The sequence below is a fragment of the Diplotaxodon limnothrissa genome, linkage group LG13 (assembly GCF_057381915.1).
Source record: "Diplotaxodon limnothrissa isolate DT_005_m linkage group LG13, D_limnothrissa_male_GT1.1, whole genome shotgun sequence".
Taxonomy (NCBI): Eukaryota; Metazoa; Chordata; class Actinopteri; order Cichliformes; family Cichlidae; genus Diplotaxodon; species Diplotaxodon limnothrissa.
Window position 1 is genome coordinate 6,692,642 of NC_140608.1, and position 16,221 is coordinate 6,708,862.

The 16,221-nt window shown below is 41.8% G+C and overlaps 1 protein-coding gene across 1 annotated transcript in view; it reads left to right on the plus strand.

The window, feature by feature from the left end:
- The window catches only part of lrpprc (leucine-rich pentatricopeptide repeat containing), a 58,575-nt gene that overhangs the window by 11,595 nt on the left and 30,759 nt on the right, over positions 1-16,221 (plus strand). The window contains exons 12-23 of the mRNA XM_085369706.1: positions 1,087-1,205; positions 1,336-1,426; positions 3,076-3,145; positions 5,079-5,106; positions 5,648-5,705; positions 6,541-6,647; positions 7,900-7,977; positions 8,174-8,245; positions 8,474-8,587; positions 8,712-8,842; positions 9,173-9,258; positions 14,030-14,237. Of these exons, the coding sequence (XP_085225832.1) occupies positions 1,087-1,205; positions 1,336-1,426; positions 3,076-3,145; positions 5,079-5,106; positions 5,648-5,705; positions 6,541-6,647; positions 7,900-7,977; positions 8,174-8,245; positions 8,474-8,587; positions 8,712-8,842; positions 9,173-9,258; positions 14,030-14,237 (1,162 nt within the window). The remainder of the gene's footprint in view (positions 1-1,086; positions 1,206-1,335; positions 1,427-3,075; positions 3,146-5,078; positions 5,107-5,647; positions 5,706-6,540; positions 6,648-7,899; positions 7,978-8,173; positions 8,246-8,473; positions 8,588-8,711; positions 8,843-9,172; positions 9,259-14,029; positions 14,238-16,221) is intronic.

A 16,221-nucleotide genomic window follows, 5' to 3' on the forward strand; every position in this document is an offset into this window, starting at 1 on the left:
AGGATGCAGAAACACAGATATGTGTGTGTGTTTGTTTTAGTACCTGAGTGCTGCTTAAATACACACAGCATCTTAAGGTATGTCAACTCAAGGAAGCACTTTAGGATAGTTTTCAGAAGTCCGCTTGGGAGCCAGGTGTATAAGCCCTTGATGTGCTTATGCATAGCATGTATAGTACCATAGATGGATTATTTCTGTCCTTGCACCAAATTGTAACACTTAATAAGAGCAAACACGCACACACAGACGTGTATATGTGCTCATTTAGGCCCATTTCCTTTGTGGCCATGCTCCCAGAAATATGCAAAGTGCTCCAAAGCTGCTTGCATATGTGCACACACAAACATGAAGATGCTTGAAGGCATGTTAAACATGCGAATGGCTGTTCCATATGTATGTGACTGTTTTTGGCCTCTTTTCCTGGAGCAGGACCTCCAGTTTCTCCTGGAGAACAGGGTGAGGGTGCAAGAGTCCACTTCAGGGCAACTGCATGTTTATGCACACGCACTCACTCGTCTGAGGTAGATCGCGAAAGAGCCATTTGCACTTTGTTGCTGAAAAGAAGAGTGGATTTAATAGTTTTTTGTCAGACCTGTGCACAAATATGAGAAGAGGAAAGCATGTATAAAAGTTCTTAATTTCACCCTTTCAGTCACATTAACTTCAAGGCCTTTCATATTCTATAATGCATTTGTCATTAGAATCTGAATGATAGAAAAGCTGGTTTAAAAAAAAAATTAAGATTATCATTTATAACGGTGCAAATAACAACTTTGCTTTTATATTTGTGTGTTTGAGACTTTTCTTCTGATTTTTAAACTGAATATATTCTGGTTTAAGGGTACCTGTTTGACAGTAGCATCCTAGATTCTAGGAATGAGTGATTTTCAAACAATATTTAACTGAGTACCTTCAGAATTCAAAGGAACCTCTGATAGAAGCATTGATCTATTTTTGTCTTTTTATTCTGTTGTTTCATTAAAAAAAACAACAACTCTTAGTTGCTTCTTTCACTACACAACATAAATGCATCCATCTGGGGGGAAGAAAGGCAGATTTTTCTTACCTATTACTTGTGTGTTGTAGGTGTTGTAGAGGTGATGAAAGGCATGCAGGCTCTCGATGTTTCCCCTGATGTCGAGACTTTATCCAACTACATCCTCCCTGTGTTCCCCAGCATTGATGCAGCTCGACAAGCCCTCAAGGTAATCCATAAATCTGTGTGAGGGTTCTTGTTTGTTGGTTTGTTTGGTTTTTTTCATGTGACCAGTTTTCATTTATGTTTATTCTGATTTAAAGTTGTCTGGGATTTTTTTTTGTTGTTTTGGTCTTCAGGATGCAGGCATCTCTGTGGAGTCGGAGGGCTTTTTATGCTCAGAGATGCGCTTGGTGGCTGTGACCGACCTGGCCAAACTCTACACTCTGTGTAAGTACACACTCTCTTATTCAGTCTAAAGAATCTCTGCAGCATTTTTTGCACTTTGCCTGCAGGCTAATTGGCCCAGCATTAACACACACACACACACACACATTTGCCCACTTGCTTCTCGGTGCTCATCAGGCCTTTTAAGAGATTAGTTTGTGTGAATATGTAAGAAGCGAGAACGAGAGGCGCCTCAACTGGCAGAGGAATGGGATAGAGATGGCCGCTAAATAATGGATGACTCTTCCTGTTTTCCCTTTCTTCTGTTTTTAGTCTCTAGCATCCACCACTCATTTTCACAGGCAGCTGTTGCGTTTCTTTCATTTGTACTCCCTAGTGAATTTATTTTCCTTTTTCCTTTTTTTGGCCTCATGTGAAGAAAGTTTTACAGATTCTTTAACCCTCACATATCTTCCTAGAAATGGTGCTGGGTCTTATCTGCTGCCAACGTTATGTGTTGCCTTTTTGTGTGCAAAAAAATTGTCTTGGCAGAATAGTTAGATACTTTTCTCGAATGTGGAAGCAGAAACCAAGACCATGTCCACATGCTTAAATGCATTGAGTTTAGGGCTGTTCGATATAACGATATATATCGGATGACAATATAAAAACGTCTATCATTTCATTTTACGCTATCGTTTGTTTCGTGGTGTCGCAAAATAAACTGTTTACGGCAGTATTTTTTTCATCGTTTTGATGGTCACTGTAGTGGCTATATTAATTTCTTAAAGTTTTCTCTTTCCCTTATATTTCATATAACCACACTATGGACGGACAAGCGCCTGTTTTTATGCGTTGTGGTTAGCAACAACGACGTAACACCATCGCATGTCCGCTTGTTTATGTTCCACATAAACCTTTCACAATAAAGCTCAAGATCCTGTTGAGATTTTTCAAAATAAACTGAATCACGTGAAAGAGCAGATTATTTATGGATGAGAATTAAAAAAGAGCCGCCAGGTGCTAAAAAATAAACCTTAGACCAAAGAAAACGGCGGCCTTTACAACTTATGTCTAAAAATGTATAGTTTCATGCTTTGGTTAAAACACTCGACTCCAGCTACATGACGCGCAGCTGGAAACACTTCCCGTAAGACGAGCTGCCCGAGATTCACAAAATTTACAGAAAATGCTACATTTTTGTGATTTATATCTTATCGGGACGATAGAATTCTTATATCGGGATATGAGATTTTGGTCATATCGCACAGCCCTAATTGAGTTACTGCCATGTGATTGGCATAGTGGTGTTTCTTCCAGTTAATAATGGCAGGTGAACGTAGAAGTCTTCACACAGGCAATGTGTCATCAGTGTTACACTTCGACACTGCCTTTTAGGCAGCGTTTGGGACTGTAGCTTCTGGCTTATTACTGGAATAGCATTACTTCTAATCACATTCCCTGTTTGCAGGGTTTTATGCAGACTGGTGAGGGTGGAATAACTATCACATTACAGCTTTAAACAAAGCTTTGAATTTAAGCTTTCTCCTGAACTTTGCTGAAAATGTGCTGAAAGCCTTGCATGTTAGATTATTGATTAGTTGAATTGCAAGGCCACCAATCCCAATCTTAAACTTCATTGCAGGATTCCAGAATGTGAATCGGTTTGTCGCTTTTTTTCCCTGTAATCATGATTTGTCTTCTCTTTCCAGTGTCGGATCCTTCCTTCCCCTCCCTGGACCTCGGTGTTTTCCGCAGCAGCCTCATTCTGGGCTTCAAAAAGTGAGTTATTAGCCTGCCGTCCCTTCATGTGTTCACATGTTCCCCATCACTTTATATTCCATATTTCTCCATATTTTGCCCCCAAACTCCTCACTGGTGTTTGAGGGAGGCCTGTAGCTATGTGGAGGTCACTGCAGCATATGCTATGAATATGACATGTGCAGCTGATCACACCATCTACAGTGTCTGTGCTTCAGCAGCTGCGGGGAAAAACACTACCACACACACATGCATGCAGACACATGCACACACACAAAAGATATACATGGATGCCTCATGCATATGGAGCTTGTCATCCCTTAGCTCTTGCCTCAAAGCACCGTGGGAGATATGTAAATTAGCAGATGCCCAACACTGTCGCTCATACCCAGACCCCCATACTGGTCTCTGGTTGTCTCACCCTACACAGACACACAAACGCAGACTGACCCACAGGCTTTCTTGAAGGGATGTTTATGAATATTTACAGTTTAGCACTACACACCCACACAAAAACACTCCAGCCCCTGAGTGAGGCTGGAGGTGTGTCAAGAGAAAAATGCTGACTTGTCTGCTGGGACCAAAGTTATTTCTTCCACTAAGCCAGGATACGCTCAGTTGAGCTTAAATTTGAGCTTTATAATTCAGCTGGTAGTTTCTTTGTTGTAGTGCATGCTAACTAACAAAAGGGAAAAAGTTATGCTGATTATTCTCAGGAATCCATCATTTAAAAAAACAAGACAATGCCATAGTTTGAGCTTGGCAGCATAGTTTTTACTTTAAGGACTAGAATTATAGCAAAATGCCTTTTTTTTTTTTTTTTTTTAAAGCTAAAAATTTATTCAGAAGCTTTATAATAAAAATGTAGTAAAAATAATAAGACAAACTTTAAATTGAAATGTTTCTCTACATATGTGTCGTTTCCATTTTAACTCGCAGTATCCACGTTTGTTTTTATTTTATCTCCAGAGCTTTTTTTATTTGCTTTTCTCTCATTGCACACACATGTACACACACACACACACACTCTCTCACCGTTCTGATAGTTAGGTTGGCTGACAGGGTCATAATTGGGCTTGTCACTTGGGGACCGTGTGCGTCTGTGTGTGCATGTGTGTGTTTGCGAACGCCGTGTCATCGCTGTGTAAGACCTGCTCCTGTCAAAGACAAGGTCAGGGGATAATTTAATCATTAAAGACCTCTTCTTCCCTCCTCTCATCACCCACTTTCTCCTCCTTTCCGCCAACTAGCTGACAACGCCAGAAATGTCACACATTGTCATCATTTAGCCTGTGTGCATGTGTGTGACTTTGTTTCACTGTGTCTTTTGTGGTTTTTCCAGGCTTTTATACTGCCGTCTCTCCTCTCATGTACAGCGAGGTTGAGAATGTCAAATTACAAAATCTGTCGCTCTTTCTCGGTGTGTTGTGCCACACTGTCAATTCAGAAGCTACGGGAACATGACACTGTCTGTGTTACGATTACTTGATTTCAAATGTCATATCATGTGTGTTGTTAGAATAAAAGTTACGTCATTTATTGAGTAAGTCCTTAATGCAAAACGTCTTTGAGCGAAGATGTATCATTGTAGTTCCTGAAGAACTGGATTTTCCTCACTTTGGGGGGAAAATGTAGCAAAATGTACAGAATTTGTGTTTTTCTTTAAAGGTATGAAAATGTATTTTTGCTGCTTTAAATATTATATAGTGTTTTTACCTAATACTTTTTTTTAGTGTGGCGTTAAAGGGAGGCTGTTAACTACTAGCTTAAAACAGTTATATATTAACACAAAGATATTAAGGGAAAGTAAGCTGGTGACGCATAAAGATGTCCTTTTATATTTAAAGTATAGCCTATGCTTGCTTATGACCAAACTGCACAGCAACTCTGTGAAGTTGGAGTCTTGTTGACCTGCCCTGGGTACTCATGTCTTATCCTCTACTGCCCCCTGCAGGTCTGCTGATGTGGAGAGCATGGTGAAGGTAAGAGGTCAACATGCCCACGCGGGCTGCAAAGAGTGATATAGAAGTACAACAGAGAGGTTTAGAAGGAGTTTATCAGCGGCTATGTTAGAACAAACAATTGCAAATAAAAAGAAGCATTTTTTAAACTTGACACAAGTTTAATGAGACATGAGATGAATTTCTGTCTGCCTCTGATTGGCTTTTTTCTTGTAAGTTAAGATGAGTTGCATTTAGGAGGGTTGTAAAATAAGGGTTTGATATTTAATTTGCTTTTCTGACAGAAAGTCACATTCAGTAAAATCTACATTTTTACTGTACTGTTTATAAGATTGGGGAAACCTGCAGTCAGCTGAGACTGAAGAAGTCACTTGGATGAGTGACGAAACGTTTCTCCCAGAAAACGCTATGTCCAGATGAACAGAATCAACTTTTGGAGATAGAATCTACATTGTTAAAACATGGCCCATGCCTGTCATTATTTGGTTATGCCATGTACATTCTTCCACTTGCTGCATATGACGTACTGTAATTTCTATGTGTGATCAATTTGTGTTTCCAGATTACTGAGGTCTTATACAAAGATGAACGCTTCTCTAAAGGAAACTCTTCCCCTGCTGGTAAGGAAACATTTATATGTCCCATTCCTACCAACAATTCATGATGCTGATATCTTGTATACAAGGACATGCCTGGAATGTGTTTGTGTGCATTTGTGCAGGTGAGAAGGAGAGAGGAGTGAGAGTATGGCTGTACGTGTAACTCATATTGGTATTCAGAGTCGGGACTGTATGCGCTGTCACTTTCTAACTATAATTCAGATGACAAAAAAATGCTTTGCATGTGTTTACGTTCAGTCTCAGTAGCAGTGGACTGCTGCCCGGCCCACTTCTTATCATTTTGTGTGTGTGTGTGTGAGTGTGAGTGTGTTGCTGTGTGGATGAAAGACCTGCCCTCTCCATCGGAGGAAAGGGAGCCTAGCTGCTGACACAGCGCAGAGTAGTTAAAGTGGGTATGTGTGACTGTTAGGCAGCGTTTTTGCGCTGTCAGTGTGTGTGCAGAGCGTTAATGTCGCTGTGTGTGTGTGTGTGTGTGTGTGTGTGTGTGTGTGTGTCACAGAATGTCCAAAGTGCTGAAACTGGTGTGTGTGCAGGTGGGAGCGATGGAGACCGTTATCCATGTCACATCCAGTTACACGACATCTGCAAGTGTGTGTGTGTGTACACGCTGCAGTAAGAGGAATCTGTCACTGCCAGCCGTCGTACATTCACTCAAACTCCAGCCCAAAAGCAGCTTCTGTCAGCAGAAAAGAAACACAATCACACACTCTGCAGAGGTTACAGAAAAATAGTATAAATGCACAAATGACCAGAGTGACTGACACGGTGGCAAATGAAATGTATTCCCAAGACAACGGCTCACTGTGCATGTGTATATGCGTGTGTGTTTGTGCAGAAGCTACAGCCTACTTCCTGTATAATCTGATCGACAGCATGTCAGAAGGGCAGGTGCGGGCGCAAGAAGACAAATTGCGGAAATTCTTCAGTCAGCTGCAGTCTAAGGTACACACACCGATTAAGTTGATTGGGGGTAGAAATGCACACACCACACATTCATGTACTAACATCTCTATATCCAGTACATTCATAACCTTCCCACTTTAAAGGAGCTTGGACTGTCTGATCTGAGATGATGCGGTGTGTAATCGGACTCGGATTATTTACAGTATACACGCTCATCCTGTGCTCTATTTTTCAAGAGTGAAGGTTTGAGTTACGAGGTCCAGACATGTCGAAGAAGATTAAATCATGTTTTACATCAAGGATTTAGGGGGAAAAAAGGAAGAAACAAAAACTCTCTTCACTGGCTTTGTTTGGAATTTAAAGTGTAAAAAAAATAAATGTTAATCCTTAAGTGGACATTTTTTTTTTTGATACCAGTGTTGGCAGTGCTGTTTCTCACCTTCATCTGCGGAAATCCTTTTCATATAAAGCGATACTTCATATGCTTTGGAGCAAATATGAATATATATCACAATATTTATTAATTTGTCATTTTCCTTTAAATTCTAATCAGCATAAACATTCACAAGATGAAAGTATCCTAATCAATTTCTCAAAGTCCAGACTAGTGTTTTGTGAGAGTGTATATATCTTTGTTTGATTCTATTTTATTATTTTGGGTTTTGAGGTCTTTCATTTTTATCCAGAATTACATTATTTTATTCACCTTCAGGGTTTTTGACTATTGTATATTATATATTTTAGGATTTTTTTTTCTATATATATCCAGCCATTATTTAGTTTTTTTTTTTTATGTTTTTTTTTCCGTCTTGTATGTATTTAAAGTTGTCCTGTTGTATTATATTTTCATCTCATTATTGGCTCATCAGTCATCTGTGGAGGGCCTTAACCCACATAACATAAAACACACAAAAGCTCAAACTCTCATCTGCAAAGTGGTATCCAGTGAATAGTTGCATATTCATTTTTGAGTAATGAGTCAATAGCGTCAACTCTAATTTGCATGCAGGTCATCTCTCAGGTATTAATCACCAAAAAAAGGATGTCACTGAAAGAGTTTTGCCATTTTGTTGTTAATTAGTCGTTAATGTCCCTTTATTGAAATTGCATCATTTCCAGTAGCACCTGATTACAGCGTTATGCTCCGCAAACGATTTTGAGCATAAGCTCTTGATGGATTTTTTTAAATTTAGTTGTGGCTGAGAGATTTTCAGCTGACTTTGTAACAGAAATCGACAGGTTAAGCTCGAGTTTCTTGCTGATGTTTGTTTTCCTGCTGATTTCTACACAGAATATAATGATTTCAGTAAACCTCTATCGAGGGATAAGGAACCTTCTGGATTCCTGCCACGTTCCTGAGCTTGTCAAGGTATTGAGCCCGACCTTCAGTCTTTTATTTTTAAATATACCTACTGTTACTTTGGACATTTTATTATATCGTTTTCAGGTAAATTAGAGTCAGTTTTTCCACTATGTTTTCTGCACTGTTACTCTAAGTGCTCATTATACTGCAGTAGAAATTGGATGCCAAGTGTTGACGCTGTGTGTGCATGTGTGTGTGTCAGGATGTGATGGCTTTGGTAGACCCCAAAGAGAAAGTCTCCAATGGCCCTGTGTCAGCTACTCCTCGTGCCACTGTAAGTAGGACATTGTGAAGGACGCATACAAAATGTTCAAGTTTCACAATTATCCTCATAACTTTCTTTGATGTGCCATTTTGTAAAGACATCTTCCCCACACCCCAAGTAAGAGCGCAGCTCTCCTGTGGAGATGAATGTCCATGTGTCTATTTGTACAAGCTCCTGTACCCGTGAGGTTGGACAGTGGTCATGTACATGTGTTTAACACCTTTCTGTCTCCTTTAGGGAATTGAGGGCAAGGTGTTGGCACTTGAGAATAAATTGGCTGAACTAAAAGCAGAGAAAAAACCATTAGGACTTGTTCTCAAACAGGCCATCCAGGCTCTGAGTGCTGAGGAGGTAAAATTTCTTTTGGTCTCATAAGGCTCTTTTTCTTTTGTTTTCTTTTTTGAAGTTAGCTGCTTTGTTTTTGTGTTTGGTTTTGGGTTTTTTTTTTTTCCTGAGAGCGTTGTTGTCTGATCAGAACCTGCAGCGTGCCCTCGAGCTGAAGCAGCAGCACGAAGAGGAGATGACAGCCGGCGGCTACGCCATCCTCATCAACCTGTGCTGTCGCCAAAACAATGTGGAGGAAGCACTGAACCTGAAGAGAGAATTGTGAGTGGAGCATAATGTGCGCACACAAACAAATTTTCTACACGCGTGCACACACACAGACGCACATGGCTGCACTGTGGCCAGTAGCAGGCCATTAAAGTTTAACTTGAGTGGTATTAGGGGAGACATTAATGCAGGGTCCAGCCGCTTAGTTGACTGGCTAAAACACAGGAAACTCTCCCCTCTGCCTCCCCCATTTCCTTCTCTTCACTCACCACCTGCTTCCAGCATCAGCCTGAACACTGAGAACGTACAATAGATGAGTTGCATTACTGTAAGTGGAATACATTAATCAAGTCTGTCTGTTGCTATCTCTGTCTCTGCTTTTAGGAGTCGTAAGGACTCATCAGTAGCACTGGATGCCAGCAAATACCTTGCGCTGGTCAAGGTCCTTTCTGTAAATGGCAGAATGGAGGGTAAGTTAACCTAGAACTACAAATAATGTATTTTTTTTCCTTCTTTGTGCTATTAGTTTGACAAATTCTTTGATTAATAAATTTCTTAAGTTGTTAAGTCCTTTTTTTTTTTGAGTGATTAATCCTTTTTTGTTTTGTTTATTTTAATTTTGCGTGATGAGGATATTCTTATAAAGTTGAGCTTGCTCCAGTAGCCTTCCCTCTTTAAATAAAAGTAATACATACAATTGACTGCTGCTTTTTCTTTGTCAGTATATCTGGCTTGAACTTAAAAACCAATGCGCTTCTTTGTACGTGTCACCAGCTCTGTCACAATCTGTCATTTCCCCTCCCTCAAACCACATTAGCTGGCTATTTCCAGAATGCTACGGTGGGTTTCCTTCAGCCCATCGAAGACCCAATTACCATCAGTTTTGCCGCTCTGCTTTTTGCACCCAATGACAGGAAAAATGTTTCCCTTGTCTCTCCTCGCCGTTCCTCTCCTCCCCTTTTGCTATCTCTCTATCTGACCCTCTCTCCTCTGCTCCGTCGCAAAGCGTGTCATTCTCTTATCCCCTCCAACACACACACATACACACACGCACATCCGTGTCAGTGAGAAACGAGAGAGGGGAAAATTACAGGACTGTGTGTATTTTTCCAGAATTATTGAAATCTGCCTTGATGCTAATGGCAGATCATGTCCACCAAAGTGCTTGAACATTTCTCACACACACATACACACAGCGACACGCAAATTTGCATGTGAATTCAAGCAAAAGGCATTTGGTGGCACGGCGGTTGGTGTTATCCATCTGTGTATGTGTGTTGGGGTGTGTATAGGCAGCGCTAACGCATTTGCCATTAGTCGGAGTGTGCATATGGAGGGGGACGCTTGTCAGCCACATTAGCACACATGGCTAACCTTGATTTTAGCCTGTCCCCACCCAGACGCTGGTCCGCCTGGCTCCCAGCACACACCAGGACCAGATGAAGATCATGTCTCCTGGCATCCTTCTTTACTTCTCACTGTCTCTAATGGCTTTTTTTGTTTTTTGCTCATGGCTCTCTCATTTCACCTAACAGGCGAACTTTGTTTTTACAATACGTCATCCTTTTCACTTTATTCTTTTTACTTACCTTCCCCTGTTGCTCTTAGGTAATTCTTCATAATTGATTCCTCTTCTAATAGCTGATTGATCTTCCTATGCTGCTCGCTCCTCAGATTAACTTTCACATGTCCATAAATCTTCCTGATCTTGCATCTCTTTGGCTTTTTTTTTTTTCTAGCATGTTGAGGTCCAAAAACATCATTGTAGGTTCATCTGTTGAGATTTAGGAAAAGATTCTCCTGTCAACATGGGCAGGTGGAAAACTGCTGAACATTAAAATGTTTATTATTGTTATTATGTTTTATTCAGTACTGTAATAGTCCACATTTAGTGTCTATTTCAAACAAATTATATAAAATCCAGTGTTTATTGGCTAATACAGACATATGCTGTTATAAACACTTTTGTTAACAAGATCTACTCCAGATATCTTACTTCCACCAAAATATATGTTTGTGGTATTTTCTTGAGAATATCAAAATGATGTGCTTTAACTCACTGGATCTAGATGCAGTTCTGGATTAATCAAAGTTGAGCCAATCTTCACCCAATGCATCCATAACCCTTTAAGTAACAGATCCAGACGATCACAAAGAGTGCACCCAGCATAGCCTCTGTCCTCTGAGTATCCTCTCTCTCCATCTTTGCAAGCTCTGTCCTTTTTTAAATATAGCTCTTCTATCACAGCCATCTGTTTGACCTGCCCTTGCTCCGCTTCCTCCACCTGTCCATCCTCCCACTTTGGTAAACAGAACTTGTTCTGGCTTTTGGTGGTCCTGGATATGTCTTTGGAGCTATGTGTGTTTGGGAAAGAGACATCACTAGCAGTCATGTCATGGAACATTAGGTGAACCACTGGGCTGTGTGATGTTTGTTTACCTGGCCTGTCTGCCTCCCCATCTCTTCAATTGTGTGCGCACACGTGTGTGTGTGTGTGTGTGTGTGTGTGTGGGGTCTGGCTCGCTGTGCTGGCCATGATGCTCGGCTGAGCTGATGGATATGCATACTGGCTAAACGAACAGATAAAGGGGGAGATGGAGAGAGGACGCCGTGGGGGAAGTTTGGACGGTGGACGGAGGGATGTTAGCTAGTGTTGATCCATTTGGGCAGATCAACTCCAAGCCATTGGTCTCAGTGATTAGTGGGTCTGTCAGTTAGTGATGGAGAGAGGTACGGAGAAAGGGAGAGTGGGAGGCATGGAGATGGATAGTCGGAGTGAAGCACAAGTTTCACTGGAAGTGATAAATAGTACAGACTTGACAACGACTCAAGTCATTAGAGATATTGTTTAATGTTGATACCACCATTTGTAATCAACTCTGTGGAAAACCGTTCTTTAGGGGGAAACTGTTCTGTTTTTTGAAGGTTTTCTTTGTTTTTCTTGTGGATAACCTTGCTCAGTTCGTCTGTTCATGAAGTGATGTCTGTTTCATTTTTGTCATTCTGTTTATTGACATTTGAGTGCATTGACACTAGTAGTGCAGAGACCTAAACTGTTATTATAAGCATGTTAAGTGTAGCTTTATTATCATGTATGCTGGTTGAGTTGAATGAAGAAATATTTTCACTATGACAAAATTAGCATAATTTTAAGTTTTCCCACGAAGGTGACTTACAGCAACATTATTAAACTGAACAGATTTAATTATCAAACGTTTGTGTCACACATCCACACATTCTTCCATCAAGCTCACCTCCCTGATTTGTGGTGCTTGTGTTCTTTGTTGAAAGAAGTTAAAAGCACACCTATGAGTGGGACAGAATATGAATATTGCATTATATCTTTTTGCTTCTTCTTACATTACATACATTTATACACTCGTTTTTACACGAGTGGTGAGCAATGAATTTTCACCAAGGGGCCTCATGAGAGTCGTAGAGAACCGTTCCAATAAGCTGATCTCAATTCTGCTCATGAATTTTATCTCTTCATAAGCTTATTAGTGCAGTCCACCACAACAGTCCCGATTTCTCATGTGGCCCCTTGGGGAAATTAAATGCCCACCCCTGCTTTAAACCAATTCCACCACTAATTTTACTTATCAGGGTCATGATTTAGTTACTGCTTAAGGTAATGCTTATGAAATAAATTAGCCTGAAAGGAAAAGACTTGAGGGTAATTTAAAAGTTGCAATGAAGAAAGCGGCTAAAATGTTGGGGTGGGGGGGCAATTGGAGGGCAGATCGTCTAAATCCTCTTGCTTTGTCTTCAGTGGCACAGATATGATACGGGGAATTGCAGTGTGTTGAGTATCGCAGAATTGGTAAAACGTGGGAATATATTTGTAGTTGGAAACTATGTTGATGGTATCAATTGCTGATATCTTGATAATTAAAAACAGAAACAGAGCAGCAACAGAAACCGGATAAGTTGAAAGAGTACCCTTTATCTTCATCAGGCCCACATTCAATTAACCAAACTTATCCCTTTTGAAAAGCTTAACCCTCCTTTTATTTTCTCCCCCTGTTTAGCGGTGTCTCCTCCACTGCTAGTCACCCCGTCCCCCTCTTCGCCCCTCTATTTTTTCCCCCCGTCCCATTAAATCTGTGACAGCCATGGGTTCCCATCGCCATAACAACTGGCATAGGGAGGTGGAGGGCTGGAGAGACAGACTGAAATTAGGATGCCAAAGCACTCACCAGTGGCCCCGTATCTCAGCCCACGAGGGTGTGTGTTCCCAGTAGAGTGACACTCGTTTGAGGGGTTTTGTTGTATTAACAGCTGTGTAGGTGTGGATATCATTACTCCCATGTGTTCACTTTATTTGCTTTCATGCATCTGTGTACTAAAATCTTCACCAGTGAAAAGAGCGAGGATCTTTGTAAGACAGGATCCAACATTATCCTGCATTTGGAGGCTTAATGGTGATTATTCAAATATATTCTGTGTCTGTGCATCTCTCCATCTCCCTCCTCCTTCTTAGTCATGCTGTATAGATTAGTATCCGTGGTGGAGAGCGGCTGTATCGCTGTCAGCCCATTAGCAGCTGTCTAAATAGATGGTAAACGCATCTTAATTGCTTTACCCTGATACACCACATATATACACACACAAACCACACTCTCTTTTCACCATTTAGCCCCTAGTGTTGGCCAGATGGACGCGTGGCCCAGTAAAAAGCCCTCCATTACCGGCTGGACTTGACCAAACTGATCCACCCCTCAGCCCGCTTAGCGAGGTCTCGCTGGGTCCACGGCGGGCCCTTGTCGCCACATACCTATAATTTAGCCCCCCAAGTGCTTTCCACATGGCCACGGCAAAAAGCTGGCCTCCATTGTAGAGGTCTGGTAATTGTAGTCTCGTTTAGAAAACTGCAAGTAGCAATTAGCACAGAGTTGGCATTATACGGGGTTGGATTTGCATCCCCCGCTGGGTGCAAAATTCTGTTTTAATATGGGTTTGTTTCCCCCACATGGAATTAGCTAAAGGGGCCTTTTATCACATTCACACACCCTACTCTTCTCCCAGCCAATATCTGCCCTCCTCTCGCTTTCTTTCTCCTCTCTGCATCATCTCTCTTTCTCCTTCTCTTTTGTTCTTTTCATGTGCCCGTTCTCTGTCCATCTAATCCACTTTCACATCGCTTGCTTTGATGGAGAGGTGCATGCTGACACCTCACTGAAGCGTCGCACACAGATGTGGGAGCAAGCGTTGCTGACGTTTCTTCCTTTCCATCTCAGAGGCAGTGGACATCCTGAAGGAGATGAAGGAGAAGGATGTGCCGATGAACGACACACACATGACCACCCTGTTTCACGCGCTCAACGCTGTAGCGGCCGGAGGCGATATCCCTTCCATCCGCCGACTGCAAGACACAGTCTTTACCCTCGGTCTGGTCAAGCCCACTGCTAATCTCTGCTCCCCCGTGGTTACTGCCTACCTGGTCAGGTAAAAGAGATCCTAAGTGTTACAAAAGTGTCCCAAACTCCCTTAAAGTTAAAACATCTATTTGAGTTGTATGTTCCAGTTTTATGGCTGATGGTCTCCACTTAACCAGCCAACAAGCTCACTTTTGTTTTCAGATTTGAGCCTTCATCTGCCAAAGCCTGTTGCCAGGTGTGTGTATGCATGTGTGTCTCAATGAGTCACTCATTCCTCCCTATGATCATAGCTGAGGTTATATTCTGGGTCAGCGATTCAGATAGAGAGAGGATGTGGAAATTGCTCATTTATGTTAGCCGTGTGTGTTTATGCGCGTCAGAGCCAGGTTTTGTTTGTTTGAGGATGCGCCAGCTGCAACCTCTCCCATGAGCTCCCCCACCCCTGATCCCCTGAAACACCCACTGCTCTCCTCTGAGGTTTAAGTGTGGGTGTGCGGGGAGAGATGGCCATCGATGCTGCTTCTCATAATGCAAGTATGCAAATGAGCATTAGCAAATATTGGCTGCGGGGTCACTGCTATTGCCCCACCCTCAACTCTATTCGGTTTGTGTGTGTTTTTCAGCGCATGTGCGCGTTCTATTTGTCGAAGCAGCTTTTAAGTAGATCAACTCATTAGCATGTTAATTATGTACAGACCACTAATTGCTGGATTTACCATAGACACGTAATGCGCGGTTAGGGGGCACACACACATACTGTGCATGCTTTCATGTGCAGTTTACCTCTAGCGTGCTTACTGCAGCAGAGGTAGACCTCTGCAAAGAAAGCTCGCTTGCGCGCACACACATACACACACTCTCTCTCACCGGGTGCTCCCTTGTTGCTGTTTGTGTTGCTGTAAGTCTGGTCTCTGGCACAAACAGTTTCGAGGTTCACTCGTTAATCACTGCCTCTGTGAGATTAGCAGGCTAATTTACTACTGGGTCATCAACAGCCGCCAAAACACAAATGCACACAGCAGCTTAGCACAGCCTCGTTCACAAATCAAGTGCCAGTTGTACTTCCTCCAAATGATACTGCAGTGAACACACACTAATAAACACGAAGGAAAAAGATGGTTGTTGGTATTCTAACATCTGTCATGTGTTTATGATTTGTTAGTAGGACATTTGGGTACGCTTAGTTGGCTGGTTGTTGAGTGTTGGTCAACTCATCTGGTGTGCAGATAAAATTTTGATAAAGTTGTCCAGTTTGCTGTGCATAAAGTAGATTGGTGTAATTGTAACAGATGGCTTAATTCTACTTAAAATTGATAGATGAGTAACAACTTAATAATAAAGCTTATTCAGGACACTCTTGTGAATAATCACTATTTTATTAACTTTATTTTACTTTGGCTACAGAGTTATCTTAGTTACGTTTTTAAATCCTATTTTAAAACAGCAAATGTCTTAAATTAGTCTTTTGTGAAAGTGCAGTGGTGGTTCTTGTAGTTCCAACAGTGGTTCAGTCAAGCCTCAGTACTGCAACACTTGACTTTTGCACGCCGGTTGAATCAGTCTCTTTGCCCTCTTCTCTTTTTTATCTTTTATCTTCACCCATTCTCCACCTCTTCATTCCGTCAGTCAGCGGACAAACAGTCGGAAGGAGGAGGAGGAGGAGGGATGAAGGGAAGCGATAACAGAGGACAAAGCAGGCATCACTCCCGCCTGCACCCATCTCATCGCAGCGTCAGCGCTAATGACTTAATGAACACTTCTCCGCCAGATTAGCCCTTGACAGCCCATCATATGCGCCGCCCCGTTAGCCGTCATGCCTGTCCGCTTTGTATTGTGTCTGCTAACCTGCGACTACGCTAGCTGGCAGCTAGCTCACATTGCCACATCCTCGTGGAAGTGATTAGCAACAGTAAATGCTAATGAGTCCAGCAAAATGAAGAGCTGGCAGGACGTGGATGATAAGACGGCAGCCACGTTGATGGAATATGAGGAGGAGGGTAGAGCTGAAAAGAGACAAGTGGCTCAGAGAAAAACGCCTCATTCACTCCCAC